The sequence below is a fragment of the Primulina huaijiensis genome, chromosome 2, assembly GCF_012295235.1.
Source record: "Primulina huaijiensis isolate GDHJ02 chromosome 2, ASM1229523v2, whole genome shotgun sequence".
Lineage (NCBI taxonomy): Eukaryota > Viridiplantae > Streptophyta > Magnoliopsida > Lamiales > Gesneriaceae > Primulina > Primulina huaijiensis.
Window position 1 is genome coordinate 14,971,428 of NC_133307.1, and position 19,209 is coordinate 14,990,636.

At 39.4% G+C, this 19,209-nt stretch overlaps 1 protein-coding gene and 1 non-coding gene across 2 annotated transcripts; both read right to left on the minus strand.

The window, feature by feature from the left end:
- Positions 1 to 259: 259 nt before the first annotated feature.
- Positions 260 to 17,611, minus strand: LOC140967137 (squamosa promoter-binding-like protein 7). The gene is given in 10 exon segments (XM_073427555.1): positions 260 to 807; positions 1,070 to 1,543; positions 12,181 to 12,337; positions 13,208 to 13,343; positions 14,064 to 14,181; positions 14,434 to 14,541; positions 14,620 to 14,694; positions 14,790 to 15,013; positions 15,261 to 15,433; positions 16,898 to 17,611. Coding segments are annotated over 10 exon segments (2,307 nt in total). The 5' UTR covers positions 17,443 to 17,611; the 3' UTR covers positions 260 to 510.
- On the minus strand, positions 4,159 to 4,264 carry LOC140971925 (small nucleolar RNA R71). Its single transcript, XR_012174398.1, has one exon. It is a non-coding gene; the product is annotated as a small nucleolar RNA R71 (small nucleolar RNA).
- Positions 17,612 to 19,209: the final 1,598 nt, after the last annotated feature.

Consider the following 19,209-nt stretch of genomic DNA (forward strand, 5'->3'; position numbering starts at 1 on the left):
AATCAATTTGAAATTTTTCTCCAAGCTCTAGCCTCAGTCACTTCTCCCAATATAAACTTCATACATTTAACTTTAAATTATATTTTGTACAACACTTTATCTGTTATTTTTGCTCGAGATAATTAAAATTGTATTTAAAAACTACAAACGTTTATTTATTAGTATCTAGTTGCATTTCGTCGTGTTTCAAGCTTTGTCTCATCTTGCTTCAGACACTACAACGTGAACAAAATAACAAGCCAAAAAATGCACACCAACAGAAATAAATAAATAAAAAGCTTCATTCAAGCACCAAACGTGGATCACATTTATCTATCTCGTTTATTTCTTATTATTAAGAAAAATATAAAGTCCACGCGATTTTATCAGAGTAGCCTGCGCCCAGACCAGCAGACTTTCAAATTTGTATGCTGAGAAGCCAAACTGCATATTCGATTCGTGATGTGAGGTACATTTCTAATATGTACACATTCGGGAAAGGCTTGCCAATTAGTCCAGTCGAGTTCGACGCTACCTGTGGTCAAACAAATACCTCCTAATACTCGTTGCGATTTCACCTACTCTTTGAGGGTGGAGGACGACTAAACATACCCCAAAACAAACACCAAAAACAGCGACCACCATGATAAAGGGTCGAGAAGGCCAAACCATCCCTGAATGTAACAGGTGGCCAGACTTTCTCGGCCTCTCGTGGAGATTAACGTTCATGACAACCTGTTGGTTTAAAAGAGGAGCTTTAGCACTTTCAGCTAGAGATGGCAAGAACTCTTGTACCTGGGGAATATTCCGTAATGTTTTCTCCAGGCCCTGAAACACACACAGCAGCAAGAAACATAAAACATGAGTTTGGACCGTCGTTCCAAGAAAGAAAATTAACAAGAAAAAAAATCATAGGAGTTGCTTTATATGTGAGTAGTTTGCATTGAAGCATTTTCCAGAGAGGTGTTCCTCGGAAGTGAATGGAAATATTCTCAGACGTGTTTCCTTTTTATGTCTGGAAAGTGGAAGTCACTATCGAAAAACATTCATGTTGGTTATTAAGATATGTAAAGAAATTCGACGTCCTTACCAGATCTGTAGTTGGTACAACAGCACATCTATTATTTTGGGAGGTCTGAACGATCATAATTCTTGCCATATCCATATTTTTCCGTAATATCTTCATATCGATATCAGCAACTCCATCTATCAAATTGTCATCGACCACATCTTTAATGTAGGAAAATACTCTCCCTAAAACGAAAAATGAATCCTTTTCTATCAAAAAGTTCAATAAATGGTTGAATCTTTGTACTTGACGAGGTGTCAATGTCTGCTCTGGTGCAGGTTTCTTGAGCAACCAAGCTACTTCTAAGATAAATTCTGACAACTGTGCTTGTCTTGACGCAAAAGCTTCACATGGAGATCTTGAAGGAGATGACATTTGTTCTTTGGAAGTGAAAAGTGTGTTGCAATTTTGTCGTAGGATCTCCATTTATGCACATGTTTCTTTGTTCCCCACAAGAATTGGAATGAAGTTGGACAAGCCAGATTGATTTTCAACCTGCACAAGAAAATCAAAGAACCGCTATCATAATGGCACAAGTTCTCACTTCTTGTAGCAGCTCCGGTCAATTTCACAGTCAAAATCCATAGATAAGGATCTTTATACCTTATATTATTACAAAACCATTTCCCGACTGTCTTCTTATTGCAACGTTCTTTATATGTCAACTAGAGGTTATCTTGCTTAAAGAAATACAAGAAAATGGGTACATGAAAACCAATATTTGGCAGTTAGCAACAATAGTACCAGCCATTCCAAATTAAATGGGGATAGAAATTGACATGAAGAAATATAGAACTATCCAAAGTCCCAACTCAACAAGTCAAAAACAAATCAATTCCCAATTTTCAGTGGATACTCGATGAGAAGTTTCATATGTTCGCATGATTTTAGTGATAAGAATTGATAAGAGTGTTCAATTGGGAATTGGTAGGTATGGTTTTTACGTGTTTTATTGCATTAGTTTTGTGTGTGTTTGCATTGCGCATGCGTACATTTCCTTTACATTTTGTTCGTTTTAGAGTAAGCTTTTGCATTGGACCATGTCTCACTAGGGCGTGATGAATTTGCAGGAAAATGACCGGGAAACTGAAATCATAGCAAAAGATGCAAGCCGAGGAGAAAAACATACAGAAAGGCTGGAGCCCGAGCGGTAGAATTTCACCGCTCAGGCGCGAGAGGTGATCCGCGCAGCAAAATTCCAGAGAGGATGGCGCTCGGGCGGTAATATTTTACCGCTCGAGCGCGAGAAATGCTTTCCGAGAAGAAAATTTACAGAAGACTCGGCGCGGTAATTTTCTACCGCTCAAGTGCGACTGCCGCACTCTCCAAGAAATTTACAGAATGTGTGGCACTCGAGCGGTAATTTTCTACCGCCCGAGCGCCACCTATTTTTGGAAAAAGTTCTTTGCCGATTCCTTACCTTATTCTGGGGATGTGGATGATATGGAGGGATCTTTGGACGTTTGGAGGGATTCAGACTGGATTGGGGAGCCGCCACAAGCTTTGGAGAGAACTTTTGCGCTTGGAGTTGAAGAGTCGAAGAATTCCGGACATCGTTCCTCGCATTTTTATCACGACTAGTATTTCTAATCTAGTTTCTTTCATTCAAACATTGTTTTGTTTAATTTTAAAGATGAATTCGATTAGCTAAACGTTAAATATTTGTTGGGATTTAAGGGGATCCTACCCCAAACTTTGATTTGATTAATTTATATTTCGATTAGTGCGTAAGTCTTGATTATACTATTGTTTTATCGTATTGTTAGAGCGTAGCTAACTTTAATAACGTTTTTATATTGCGAGTGAGTTCGAGAGAATAGCTTGTGATAGGAACGAGTAGTATAATCCGTGGATCTACAATTTGCATAGATATATGAAATTGGATACGCGCCGATAGTCATAGTCCTAAGGGTCGAAAACTAAGGGATTTCATAGATCGGCATACAATTCACTCTTGATAAATAATTAAAGACATTTAATTACTTCACTGAGTAGAATTAGTTTGGCATAGCTCGAGATAGTGTGTTTAATGAAATAGGAAATCCTGTCGGAAGGATAAATCACTAGCGAATGAATTAATTAATTAACGAGGGATAGGTGAACCGATATTCCCAACAAATCCATTTCTCATTGAATTTTAATCAACCACTCTAGATATAAATTCTTATTATTCAATTCTTGAATTAGTTTATATGCATATTTATTTAAGTATAGTAGTAATAAGCAATCAATCAATTTTCGTTGCTAAAGATTTAATAACTGAAATAATAATTGTCAAATACAGTCTTCAGTGGAACGATACTCGTACTCACGTACATTATACTATTACTTGACATCGTGCACTTGCGATTAATATTTGAGCATACAAAACTATATTTTTATTAAGGATTCCACAGTGCAAGTTTTGCTCGATCAAGTTTTTGGCGCCGTTGCCGGGGACTGTAAATTCACAATTTTATTTTTAGTTATTTTCTTTAGCATTGTTTTATTTTTCTTGAGCTAACACTCCATATTTTATTTCAGATATCTTTTCCAGTGCTNAACACTCCATATTTTATTTCAGATATCTTTTCCAGTGCATGCCAAAGTCGCTTGACGTGGAGCTTGAGCAGTTTGACCCTGAAATTGAAAGAACTTTCCGCAGGAGAAGACAGCAGCAGAGACTGAAGGAACTGATGGAGAGGCACGAGCACGAGCATGAGGAGGAACACCATGAAGAGAGACATATTGAGATGCCACGCCGCATACCGATGCTAGAGTATGCCCAACCGTCTCTGGATGGTGCACGCCCCAGCATTGTGAGGCCTATTGTGCGGGCAAACCACTTCGAAATCAAGCCAGCTATAATTCAGATGATTCAGAATACAGTCCAGTTTGGAGAAACTGCAGTAGATGACCCAAACACGCACATCGCAGATTTTCTCGAAATTTGCGATACTTTTAAATTTAATGGATTTTCTGATAATGCTGTCAGGTTACGTTTATTTCCTTTCTCCTTACGTGACAAAGCTAAAGCATGGTTAAATTGTTTGCCTGTAGGTTCGATCACTACATGGGAGGACATGGCGAAAGCATTTCTCGTTAAATACTTTCCTCCATCTAAGACCATGAAGCTGGGGCAGACATTACCACATTTGCTCAATTCGATCAGGAGTCTTTATATGAGGCATGGGAACGCTTCAAGGATCTATTACGAAGATGCCCACATCACCAATTACCACTTGGGTTAGTCGTTCAAACATTTTATTATTGTTTGCTTACACCTAACCGTACTATGATAGATGCTGCTGATTGTGGAAACTTGTTGAGAAAAACTGCGGAAGAAGGATATGAGTTGTTGGAGGAAATGGCTGCTAGCAGTTATCATCCTCAATCTGAAAGGAACAACCAGCGGAGAAGTGTAGGAGTTCATCAGGTAACTGATTTTTCTGCCATTACTGCACAACTTGATGTGTTGAACAGGAAACTAGATGGCTTGAACATGGGTGGAACAGCTATGCGTCTTCAAGAGATATTCTGTGAAAAGTGTGGAGGTGAACATTTTGTGAAGGACTGTCAAGATGACAATCCATTTTATGTGCAAAACGAAGCACCGGTCAATCAAGTAGGACTCCACAACCGTCCAAGGAATGACCCATACTCGAATACATACAATCCTGGATGGAGGCAACATCCCAACTTCTCATCGGGTGGCCAAAACAGTCAGAATCGACCACAGGGAGGACAACCATATGGAAAACAACCGATGTACAGATCTGATCCTCCTAGAGAAGAAAAGTCCAACCTGGAGCAAATGATGTCTAAGTTTATTTCATCCACTGAAACTAGACTTCAAAACCAAGATGCATCGATAAAAGGGCTCGAGAATCAAATTGGACAGTTGGCCAAGATGATAGCAAGTAGAGAGCCGGGCACCTTGCCAAGTAACACAGAGACAAATCCAAAAGAGCAAGTGAAGGCCATCGAGTTGAAGAGTGGGAAAGTTTTAGAGACCAGAGAAAAAGAGAAAACTCAAACATTGGATGAGCATACTGATACATCTAAAGGTAAGTCTTCTAACACTACACCAACACCCACTGCACAACCTAAAATTGTTGTACCTCCTCCTTTTCCTGCAGCATTAAAAAAGGCCAAACTGGATGCGCAATTCGGTAAGTTTCTTGAGATATTTAAAAAATTGCATATTAATATTCCTTTTGCCGATGCTTTGATGCAAATGCCGAGTTACGCTAAATTTTTAAAAGACGTCTTAGCAAACAAGAGGAAATTGGAGGATCACATGACAGTGAATCAACCGAAAATTGCTCTGCTTTGGTGCAAAACAAGATCCCACCGAACTTAAGGATCCACGGAGTTTTTCTATTCCTTGCATGATTGGTGGTGTTGTTTTTCATAGAGCGTTATGTGATCTTGGTGCAAGTATTAACCTGATGCCTTTTTCTGTGTTTAAGAAACTTGGATTGGGGGAACCTAAGCCAACAAGGATGTCTTTACAGCTAGCAGACAGATCTGTCAAGTATCCACGACGAGTTATTGACGATGTGCTAGTGAAAGTGGATAATTTTATTTTTCCTGCTGATTTCGTGGTGCTCGACATGGAGGAGGATATGGAGATGCCCTTGATTTTGGGGAGACCGTTCCTTGCGACTGGCAAGGCCCTGATTGATGTTCAAGAAAGGAAGTTGAGATTGAGAGTGGGCGAGGAAGAGATCAAGTTTGATGTTTTTAATGCACTTAAGCACACACTGCATTCTGATAGTTGTTATAGAATCGATGCTTTTGATGCTCTTGTGTCTAACTATATGCAGGGTGCTACTGGAGATCCTTTGGATGCCACTTTAACTACCGAACTGAGCGAAGATGACTTGGACGAAGAGAAAGCTGAAATAGTGGCATACCTCAATGCTAACCAGCCATGGAAGAGGCCAATAAAGATGAGATTAGAGGACTTGGGAGATCGAAGAGACTTGATCCCTCAGAAGTCAAGCCTGGAGGAGCCACCGAAGCTTGAGCTCAAACCATTGCCTCCACACCTAAAGTACGTATACCTAGGTGAGAATAACACTTTACCTGTCATTATTTTTTCTTCTTTGACAGATGTAATGGAGGACAAACTGCTGGAAGTTTTAAAAGCATACAAAAGTGCATTTGCATGGAAAGTGGTGGATATCAAAGGGATCAATCCATCAGTCTGCATGCACAAGATCTTGATGAAAGATAAGTACTCACCTCTTGTGCAACCTCAGAGAAGATTAAATCCAAAGATGCAAGAGGTAGTAAAAGCAGAAACTATCAAACTCCTTGATGCAGGTATCATATATCCTATATCTGATAGTGAATGGGTAAGTCCTGTTCAATGTGTGCCGAAAAAAGGTGGGATTACTGTGATCACCAATGAAAAAAATGAATTGATACCCACTAGGACAGTTACGGGATGGCGTGTGTGCATGGATTAGAGGAAATTAAATGATGCTACCCGTAAAGATCTCTTTCCACTGCCCTTCATTGATCAAATGTTAGAGAGGTTAGCGGGTCATGAGTTTACTGTTTTCTAGATGGGTATTCGGGGTATAACCAAATCATGATTGCACCTGAGGACCAAGAGAAAACCACTTTCACTTGTCCTTGTGGCACTTTTGCTTTTAGACGAATGCATTTTGGCTTGTGTAATGCCCCTGGCACTTTTCAACGATGCATGACCGCTATATTTCATGACATGATAGAAACTTTCCTTGAAATTTTTATGGGTGACTTCTCGATTTTTGGCTCTTCTTTTGATAAACTGTTTGCAGAATTTGAAGATGGTGTTGATGAGATGCGAGGAGACGAATTTGGTACTGAATTGGGAGAAGTGCCATTTTATGGTACAAGAAGGCATAGTATTGGGGCACAAGATATCAGGGCATGGAATAGAGGTGGATAAGGAAAAAATTGAAGTTATCAAGAACTTACCACCTCCGGCATCCATAAAGGGAGTTAAAAGTTTTCTAGGCCACGACGGTTTTTATCGGCATTTTATCAAAGATTTTTCTAAAATTGCCAAACCTCTATCTTCCTTACTTATGAAAGATGTGCCCTTTGATTTTAATTCTCACTGTTTACAGGCATACGGAGATTTGAAGGAACGCTTGATGACGGCTCCTGTCTTGGTGGCACCAAATTGGTATCTACCATTCGAGGTCATGTGCGATGCAAGTGATACTGCGGTGGGAGCTCTGCTTGGACAGCGTCAAAACAAGGTATTTCATACAATTTACTACGCAAGTAAGACCCTTGATGAGGCTCAATTGAATTATGCGACAACTGAAAAGGAATTACTTGCAGTAGTATTTGCTCTTGACAAATTTCACTCATATCTTGTTTTGTCCAAAGTCGTCGTTTACACCGACCACTCTGCACTTAAGTATTTACTTGCTAAGAAAGATGCAAAGCCACGCCTACTTCGGTGGATTTTATTGTTGCAAGAATTTGATTTAGAAATAAAAGATAAGAAGGGTGTCGAGAATGTTGTAGCAGATCACTTGTCTAGGTTGGAGCTGATTAGTAATGACTATGTAGATCATGCTATAAATGATTGGTTTCCTGATGAGCAGCTATTTGAGGTCAGACACTGTCCTTGGTATGCAAATTTTCTTGTCATAGGCACACCACCACCCAATCTATCATTTCATCAGCGTAAGAAATTCTTTTCAGACGTGAAACATTATTTTTGGGAGGAACCATTTTTGTTTAAGATCTATGCAGATTCAATGATAAGAAGGTGTGTTGAAGAGGAGGAGTTCGGTCAAATCCTTAACCATTGCCATGACCGTCAAGTAGGTGGTTATTTTGGGCCAACAAGGACGGCATCCAAGGTACTTGAATGTGGCTTTTATTGGCCAACCCTCTATAAGGATGCTCGTTCTTATGTGCTTACCTGTGATAAATGACAGCGGACAGGTAACATATCTAACCGTCATGAAATGCCTTTGAATAATATTATTGAGTGTGAGGTTTTCGATGTGCAGGGAATAGGCTTCATGGGACCGTTTCCCAGCTCTTTCACAAAAAAATATATTTTGGTGGCGGTCGACTATGTGTCTAAGTGGGTTGAGGCAGAAGCGTATGCCACCAATGATGCTCAAGTAGTCCTGAAATTTTTAAAGAAAAATATTTTTAACAGATTTGGGACACCACGAGCAATCATTAGTGATGGTGGCACCCATTTTGCAACAAACTCTTTGAAAAACTTTTAAGCAAATATGGTGTCACACATAAGATATCTACCCCCTATCACCCCCAAACGAGTGGTCAAGTGGAAGTGTCTAACCGAGAAATCAAGCGGATTTTAGAAAAAGTAGTAGGTGTCAGTCGAAAAGATTGGTCTGTAAGGTTAGATGATGCTCTTTGGGCATATAGGACTGCGTTCAAAACACCTATAGGCACTAGACCATATAGACTACTGTTTGGCAAAGCATGTCATTTACCTGTAGAGTTAGAGCATCGAGCATACTGGGCAACAAAAACACTGAACTTTAATTTACTGATGCAGGTGAACGACGTATGCTTCAATTGGACCAGTTGGAGGAATTTCGGAATCTGGCATATGATCTCACACTATCGTACAAGGAAAAGACAAAGACGGCTCACGACAGGCGAATCATTGAAAGGGAATTCGAGGAAGGTGAAAACGTCCTGCTCTACAACTCCCGGTTGAGAATATTACCCGAAAAGTTGAAGTCGCGATGGTCTGGTCCATTCGTGATTTCCAAAGTTTACCCATCGGGGGCTGTAGAATTGCAAGATGGAAAGTCTGGGACATTTACGGTCAATGCCCAGCGACTGAAGCACTACGTGGGTGGCACAATTGAGCCGCAACTTGGAATCACCCGGTTCCAAGACAATCCGAACTGAAACTGACCGACAGTCTAGCTCTCGACTATAAATTGAGAACTACTTCTCGTTCCCTTATCTTGCATTTAATTCGTATTTTTTATTTCTGTTCTTAGTATTTTACTTAAAAAAAAAAAAAGAATGCGGGGATAATTTTCCAGAGTGCTCGGCGCTCGGGCGGTAATTTTATACCGCTCGAGCGCGAACACTTATTTCAAAAATAATATCCCAGAGAGCTCGGCGCTCGGGCGGTAATTTTCTACCGCTCGAGCGCGACTGCAATTAAATTCGCTCCCTCCTCCAATTCACGGCAAGGTGGAACAATCTTCTTGGAGAAACAAGACTCACATCTCTCCGGTCATCCACCATCTCCATCAAAACCACATGGCTCCCAAGAAACAACGAGGTAATCCCGCTTCCTCCTCTTCATCTTCGTCCTTTGATAGACATCATTTTGTGAGTAAGGCGGCGAGGGCTAGATACGATCATGCTAAGATTCACAGAAACCCTATAGTCGAGAGGGGATTTCGTAGACAATTTGAGGACAGACACTTAGGGCCTCTTGTGGATTTGGAACGGCGTGGATGGGTACAATTTGGAAATCAACCCAAGGCGGCAGTTGTTTCAGTAGTTCGAGAATTCTATGCGAATGCGGCTGAAGGAAACGATGGTAGAGTCTTTGTTAGGGGTCGACTAGTCCCGTGTGACTCTGTTACGATCAACGCACTATTAGAAACGGAGGAAGTGGATGACTCTCAATTCCAGGCATTGGTCGCCGACCCTGATTATGATGTGATTCTCGCAGAACTATGCCATTCGAGCGCGATGTGGAAACCGTTGAGCGGACCACCAAGCTGCTTTGACGAGAAGTATTTGAAAGCGGGAATTGCCCTTTGGTATCTATTTGTGGCCCGAAGGATGATGCCGGTCTCGCACAAGAGCGAGGTGCAAAAAGAGCGGGCTGTGCTCCTTTTTGCTTTGACTGCTGGATACAACATAAATGTGGGCAAACTTATAAATTCTCAGATCATGTTGAGCGCTCACAATAGTCATGTCGGTCTCTTCTTCCCCACCATCATCTCTTAATTGTGTGCGAGGGCGGGAGTGATATTCCGTGATGATGAGGAGTGGTTGCAGCCGATGAAGGCTATTTGTGTAGATGACTTACAGCGGAAGAGGGCAAAACGACACGTAGACTTCACCACTCAAGAGGAGGAGGCAGGTGGATCAAGCACCGTCGTCCCTCGTCGCCCACAACCCCGCAGGCGCACTCAGAATGACAAAATGGACGAGAGTCTTGCCTTCATGGCTCACCAGGAGCAGGTCAACACCAACTTCCAAGCACAGTTTACCCATCTCGACTCCTTGATGCGCACCATGCTCATCCACAGGGGCATGGACCCAGGGAGAATACCACCACATCCGCCGTTCATTCCTCCTTATCAGTTTCAGTATGACTATCTTCCGCAAATGGATGCCGCCGAAGTTCCATNAAAAACAAAACACAGAAGTGCACACACGAATGCAAACGCAGAATAAAATAACAAACGACAAGCTAGATTGAAATAATGGTACGAGATAATAACATAAAGCAGTAAAAGAAACTCAAAANTTATCTCGTACCATTATTTCAATCTAGCTTGTCGTTTGTTATTTTATTCTGCGTTTGCATTCGTGTGTGCACTTCTGTGTTTTGTTTTTTTTTTTTGTGCAATGGGGACATGGCACACCTTTAGTATGAGGGGGTCGTTCTTCTTTTTTGTCTTGCATGAGTGTCAGATGATGGTGAAACTACTAACTTGGTAGCCAATGATGATTGTGGGTTACATGAACTGCATGTTGCTTAGTCTTATCACTCGTCATGAATCCCGAGGTGAATTGAAATCGTTTTATGCACACATCGTGGATTTTGATAGTGGTGTCGATGACAGTTAAGTTCAACATAATCTGTGAGGGGAACTGGAGAAACATAAGATGCGAGTAGAATTTGAATGATTACTTGTTGAAATGAGTAACCAACCAGTAGCATGAACTCAAGTAGAAAATCCTTCATCCAAATCGTGCATAGGACCGAAAAAAATTCATCCCGAGGCTAGATAAATAAACATACACTATATCCCAAGCCTAGGGAGCACGCATGAGAAAACTTTGCGGGATTAAAAAAAAAACGCGAGGAAAGGGGAAACAGTGAACTCTCCTGATCAAGGCTCCTCCTCATCGTGCTCCGGTGGTAGAACCCCGGCGACATCCCCTTGCGGAAGATAGTCATACTGAAACTGATAAGGAGGAATGAACGGCGGATGTGGTGTTATTGTCCCTGGGTCAATGCCCCCGTGGATGAGCATGGTGCGCATCAAGGAGTCGAGATGGGTAAACTGTGCTTGGAAGTTGGTGTTGACCTGCTCCTAGTGAGCCATGAAGGCAAGACTCTCGTCCATTTTGTCATTCTGAGTGCGCCTGCGGGGTTGTGGGCGACGAGGGACGACGGTGCTTGATCCACCTGCCTCCTCCTCTTGAGTGGGGAAGTCTACGTGTCGTTTTGCCCTCTTCCGCTGTAAGTCATCTACACAAATAGCCTTCATCGGCTGCAACCACTCCTCATCATCACGGAATATCACTCCCGCCCTCGAACACAATTCAGAGATGATGGTGGGGAAGAAGAGACCGACATGACTATTGTGAGCGCTCAACATTATCTGACAATTTATAAGTTTGCCCACATTTATGTTGTATCCAGCAGTCAAAGCAAACAGGAGCACAGCCCGCTCTTTTTGCACCTCGCTCTTGTGCGAGACCGGCATCATCCTTCGGGCCACAAATAGATACCAAAGGGCAATTCCCGCTTTCAAATACTTCTCGTCAAAGCAGCTTGGTGGTCCGCCCAACGGTTTCCACATCGCGCCCGGATGGCATAGTTCTGCAAGAATCACATCATAATCAGGGTCGGCGACCAATGCCTGGAATTGAGAGTCATCCACTTCCTCCGTTTCTAATAGTGCGTTGATCGTAACAGAGTCACACGGGACTAGTCGAACCCTAACAAAGACCCTACCATCGTTTCCTTCCGCCGCATTCGCATAGAATTCTCGAACTACTGAAACAACTGCCGCCATCCAAATAACATGCTTCTATAAATTTTTTAAGCGAGGACCAAAGATCCAGGTCGGGTATGCTGAAGCTCTAGCAGGATAACAAGTGCCCATTGTTAGACACTTGAGCAACAATAATAGTTGTATAATAGAATCAAATGCATCTCTCACCTCAACAAAAGCTGGGCCAAAAATATCCATATCAATCTGAGGCACATATATCTTCACCAACTGATGGTCGAAATCATCGCTCTCACCTTTCTTACAACAGGCAGATGATACACAGATGTCATATGCCAAATATTTCCCAGCAAACGACACAAGAAACCTGGTCAACAGACACCAAGAAAGTAAAATTAATAAACCTGAAATTATCCATCCAATCTAATATATGAATAAAGCACTAAATAAGACGTGAAAATATGAATTGCACCAAGCATGTCTTCCCCATAAATCTTGTTCAAAATATAAATTGAAGCAGCATTCCAGAAGCATTTGTATAACTCATATCGCAACTCCACAGAATTGACAATTATCATAACTAAATAAAGCACGATAAACAAGATTTGCTAACCTTCCTCGTGATCATCTTTCATCAATTACATGTCCATGTTATTCTGTCAGTTCCATCAGCACAAAACTAGAAACCACTCCTCTAACAATGCCTAATGTAGTTGATCCATACCAATGACATATGCAACAATCTTTTTACCTAATCAATCTCAATATCAATCTCAATCTCACATACTATCAAGTGACATGCAATTGCCCAGCTTCATAGTGTCAAACTCTTCACCGCATTCCTCACGTTCTTGTTGGTGGCTGGGTTAAGGGGTGGGTGGGTGTTGTTTAAAGAAACAAAATAAAAACAGGGATAAACACCTATACAAATCCAAAACAAAAAAAGAAATAGAAGGAACCATCCATCTTAATTGCAAATGGAAACGCACATACATACAAACAACTAAACATGGATTCACCAAATCCGAACAAAACTTGCTTTCTTTGCTCTTCAACCATCAAAATTTCTTTCATACATGATCAAAAAAATCTAAAACACGGCTGTATATCTAGGTATTACATTTTAATAGGAAAGAATCATGCAAAGAATCAAAGTTTATACATCATGCCTTTTCACAAATTGAAGATGGAGATAAGAGTATAGAGAGATTTATAAAATAAGGCATGACAAACACACCGAAATCTTGGTTGGAGTAGATTACTTCCACAAGCTACAAACTCCATAGGCCTGCCAGCCTCGAAGCAAGTTGGATAGACGTAATGAAGCTTTGGAGATCGATCTTTTATAACAACTTTCATTATAGAGGCTGCATCTGTTCCACAAGGATCCAGTGATATGTTAGGAATGCATTAAAAAAATTGGAAATCTTCAGTAAAATGTTGCAAAAATAATAGCAATAAAGAAATGGTCGTCCGAGTTCCATTCCACAAAAGGTGTCGCATTTATTCATGTTCACTAGACCGAGTCACAAAATATGCTATATATTATACCATTGTTATCAGGAAAGCCAAACAATTTACGGATTATCTATCAGATTTCATTCAGACCTATTTATCCGTGCCTGATGTCTCTACAACAAAAGGTTATTCTATTGGTTCACCATTACTTATTCATCCCCACAAACTCTTTAGGACATGATCCTAGGTTGAAAAATCTATATGGCAGCAGTGATAATGCAGAGAGTAGGATTTGTTCAGTAGTGAATTGTTTGTCACTGCAAAAAAAAAAAATGCAAGCACACGAAGTTTGACTGATTGTAATTATGATCAACATGTTGACCAAAGAACTGAGACAAGCAAGAGGAAAGGGAATATAATGAATATAATGAGCTGTTATCGACCAAATAAATAGTCGGCCATAGTTGCAACATTTTGCAGTGCTCAACATATACAAGTACGCAAATACTCAAAAAATATTTTCTACGAACAGCTTTCTTTGTAAAATAAATAAACAAGATTAATCATAAAGGTACATGACACAAATTTTATCAGAGAAAACAAGAAGAAACTAATATATCACAATGCAGACTGACCTTTTGTGACGCGAAAAATCTTGTCATTTATATACACAAGCATGGTACCTCTTCCAAATAACATATTTCCTGGTGACGAGACAAGGTCTTTAATAAATAGACTTGGTTCTTCCAATAACTGGTCATTGTAAAGACATTAAACAATTAGGATATTTAGGATTCTAGCCATTCCTTAACTTCACAAAAAAGTTAACCACACGTGACGGAGCTAACCATTGGCAAAGAGCCAGAGACGATCTTACAAAAAATTATCATTTAGTTTATGAAGTAACTTGTGACATCAACAGAAAATGGATACTGAAAAATAGGCATCAAATTATTAAATTATCCATATATCCGTCCATAACAAAAAGAATAAGTTTCTGACTACCTTAAGCCACATTGGCTTTGGCATTGCGATAAAAGCCGTCAAAATTGTACAACCTGGACGGATATATCCCTCCAATTCAACAGGCATGCTAGCCAACCATTGAAATATCTATAGAAGAATCAAAAGCATCTTAAACAAAACCATAACAACTTTGCTGGAATAAAAGCAAAAAAATCTTTAAGGTACTTGATTTCGAAATCGTCGAGGAAACTCAGCTGGATTCCAGTCGTAGAGCTTGAAGGAGATTCGGCCAGCAGGGCACTACCAGAGAGTTGAATTATTGCAGATTAATCCAAGCTAATTTAAAAATGAACAAAAATAGAAGATGTAATAAGGCACCTTGGCATTGGACATACCACAGAGTAAAACATGTTCTTGTTTTCATGGTATGACGGGGAATGCTTGTGTTTTGGATTCTGTTTCTCCTCATCTACACTTGCTTCACCCGAAGCACCAAATGAAACAATGCTATCATTCTGAAGATGTTGGGAACTGAGAGCTGAGCCTTGAGCTGAGACATGTCCATCTAACTCCACTATTGTTGGTCTCTCTTCCGTCTGACTGCTCACACATACATTATCTGCAGCAATCAAAAATCTATTAGAGCAGCGACAGCTTCAGCAATGCTAATTGTAAATATGAACAGTTGTAGCATAGCATTATCAACCCAAAGAACAACATTTCTCCACATATATAATTGGAAATAAGTACCAACCACCCAATCCCACCAATGCATGTAGAGAGAAGAATAAAAAGAGGTGGGTGGCAGTTGAAAGTCTTTCAATTAAGATTATTGGAAACCAACACTCCATGCGAGGTTGATATACCTTTTCCAGAGTAATCATCACCACTGGCATCATCAACCAGAAAAAAAGGCTGAGGTTCCTTGTTCACGCTTCCTTTGGAATCATTAGGTTTTCTTCGACGTCTATTATTGTGCCGTTCTAATTTCCTTCGGCAACTGCGTTTACCCTCATCAAAATCTAACAAAATATGAAACCTGAAAAAAGGATATTTAGGTATATTAACAAGATATTCAATAGAAAATAAGCAAACAACAGTTTTAGCGGTAAATCTATAGGATAATTAAAATTCTGAAATACAATAATGATGTGTAAATGGAGTGCCATTGGCCAAACGAATAATGGACAATTTGTGTTGTAGAATGCCATGAAACAATAGCCTGTTAAAGGACCATTAACATTTTCAACCAAAAAGTAAGTGCCACCAACTACAAGTTCCTCTACATATTTTCCCATAACAGAAAACTTGAGCAAAGGCTAGATATCACAACAATAAAACTAAAATTAAATTTATTTTACATGATGTCATGACCTCACATTCATATTTCCAAAAATTCACCTGATGTTCATATTCAACAGTGGATTCAAGTCACACATCAGAATCCGCCACGAGAAAACTATAGTCCACACTTATAGTTGATTGGCACCAGTTAGTATTCACCTTTTAAAAGTCTTCACAAGAATGAAATGATGTGCAGATAGGGAAGCCATGTGAAAAAAGCAAATGAACCCATCACTGAGAATAAGTGCTTGGACTACTACATCTGCGGCAACAATTTAGTCACAGTCAACCAGGGAATAGCAAGAATGTAGGAATCGTTGATGTCAATCTTCAACTTTTTAAGCTGCCGTTATTATTTAAGTTTTACAATAAAACATAAGGGAAAATGGGCAAGGTAAGCAGACTACTCAATAAAAACCTAATGAATTGCAAAGGTTTAATCTAGATCCTTCAATAATTGCCATTTGTAACTGGATTCTTCTTCATTAGAGGACATTTATGGCACTATTGAAGGGCTCATGCAGCTGCAGAAGGATTTAAACAAGGAACTCATGATGATTATGATTATGCCCTTTCCATGAACCATTTTAATCGAGACACGGAACTCAAAGTTATTTCGCGATTGGCAGGGAATAAGAGATTGGATCTAGCCAATAGAAAAATGCTTGGTATAAATCAATAACTCGTTGATCTTCTAACATTACTAACTTTAATCAGTGCCTTATACATGAAAAAATATTCTTATTGTTAATCTATAAAAAAGACAAACCCTACTGGATTGCATCTACAAAGCTTCCCTTAAAAGAAGTGAAGGAGCTCAATAACACATTGTTGGCATGCAATATCCTCATGGTCATGAATATTTTTCATCATCAAGTCAACACAGAAAATACAGTTAAAGGAAAAAAAATCAAATTAATCAAAAATAAAAATACAGTTAGATGTAGTCATTCATTTGCACAATCTGTGACCGCTACTGGCAACGGCCAAAAAAAAAACATAAACTTGACAACACACCTCGCCCCCTGAGCCCTGGATCGGCACATCATTAATGATACCAGCTTTGCATAATGGCTCGCAGTATCACTTTAATAACGCATTAATCAATCCAGAAACAACATATAAATACACAGATCAATAGATTGATCAAAGAATTTACTTTCCACATTGTTGACAATATCTCTTGTTCTCCCCATCAAGAACCACGGTACTTGCATTTGCACAATTCAAACACACCCGATGCCGCTTATGATACCCTTTAAGCTCACTAATATCCACCTCACACCGCGGAACCTGGCACCTCACCTGGCTTCCACCGGCGAGCCTCGCCGTTCTGGCCCGTTTCTTCCCGGGCAGGGCACTACCCAACTCCTCCTCCTGCTGCTGCTCCAATTGCTCATCCAACTCAGGGCACTCACATGGGACCCGACCAGCCAGGAAGTTGGAGCATACCAACCTGGGATCCCTCTTCCTGATCCGACCCAAGTTCACCGGTTGTTGGCCCTGATCAAATCCTGGTTGCTCGGGTTCCTGGGCATCGGAGAACGAGATGCTGAGGTTCTCATCGAGGTTGAAATCAAGGAAATCAGACCAGTCAAAGAGTGAAGACGAGGTGGGGTCGACGGGGAAACTATGAGGGGTGATGGTGGAGGGAGTTTCGGGGATTTCTGACATGTGCGGTAGGGGAGATGGGTTTTGCTGCATTCTGGTAAAGAATTTTCCCTCGCAATTTTGGGAAATCAGGGGGTTAGGGTCGGGAATCAGGGGTGGAAAATTCTGTGTTCTTGTCCAAATGTTGGGAGGGTTTGCGTTGGTGGGTCAGCGTGGAGAGGCAGCACTAGCTGGTGACCCGAAGACCTTAGACAAAGCTCCGCCAACAAAAAAGGTGCGGATATCGCAATCAGACGATGGAATTCATAACATCTAATAATAATATCAACAAATCTCGTCAAAAAAAAAATAATAATAAATTCATTAGCTTTTTAATAATTTTTTTAACGATTGAAATTCAATAACAATCAAATTCCAACCAGAAAACTCCCAAACAGACATAAGTTATCTCGAATCCCTTAATGCATCCAAGTTGTTATGAAAACCGAAAATTTTATGATACAGTTAAGACAATATCCAGAATATATTTAAAAATGAATATTTATCAATATATGGATAGTTCACTTATTTCTGAGTACTAAGCACATGAGATGATTTTAAGCTTTCTTCCCTAATTTTGAGTGTGAGGTTTCTTGAGTATTGCCCCACTAAAAACATAAGGTTATTTTAAGATTTCTTTCTTAATTTTGAGTGTCTTCATGAAGAATTTACTCGATAACCAAATTTTAGTTGATTGCGAAATTCCAACATTATTTCTAATGAATAATATGTCATTGTCAGGATCTAAAAATAATGGTTAAGTATTTAGAAGAAGATTTGAATAAAATTTCGTTTTTTTTTTTTTTGTCTTTTTCAAATATGAATAAGTTTTTTGAGGAACTGATCGAAATTTTGCATATCTTTATCGATAAGTTAACTAATAAAAGTGCGAAAATAACTGAAAGATAGATTGAATATTTTGCTTATGGTATCTGATAACTGAATGAATAAAAATGATGCACACGAGGATTTTTAAGGATGTTAAGAGAAATGATCCTACGTCACCCATTCTATCTCAATGAAAGTAATTCACTAAAATAATTTAATTAATTAAAATAGAATCAAATAACCCTATTTACTTGAACTTAAATTGTAGAGTCCAAAAATCAGTACACGTAAACCCATGTATTTATTAAATTTTAATTTTTTTATTTTAAAATGATTTTAACGATGCATGATTTATGATTTGCATTATTTTAAATTATTACATGTTTATTTGATGCACGTTAAAATATTTTCTTGAGTTTTATGTTTCAAACGAATATTCGATGCGGGATCGAGAAAAAAGACCGGTGACGATTTATGTGATTTATGAATAATGTGATATTTTATTTCAAGTCAAGAAAATTAGTATTTTAAATGATTTATGAAATTTTAAGCATTTTAAAGCCTAATTTAATTTATTAGGTGATTTTAAGATTTTAAACTTTTCAAAATTACTAATTTGAATTTGGGAATTTAATCTTGAAAATTTGGTATTTAATTATTTTATTAAATCTTTGAGTAGAATTAAATAAATAGATTAGTATTATTTTATCACTAATTATTTAACTAAGTATTTTTAGCCCCTAATTAACCCCCTAATCAGCACCCACACCCACACCCATAGACACACACACTAAAAACGTGTAAAAGCTATGGTTCTTGAGCCTTCTTTAAGCAGCCACCATTCCTTGCAAATTCCTGTAGATTCACATTCATTTTCTAGCAAGAAAACGTGCAGCAAGCGTCTCCCGGTCATCCCCCGTAATCCACCGCGTCGATATTCGTTATCTTCATGCGTTTTAACGCAAAGGCATGTATATTCTTTCATTTTTCTAC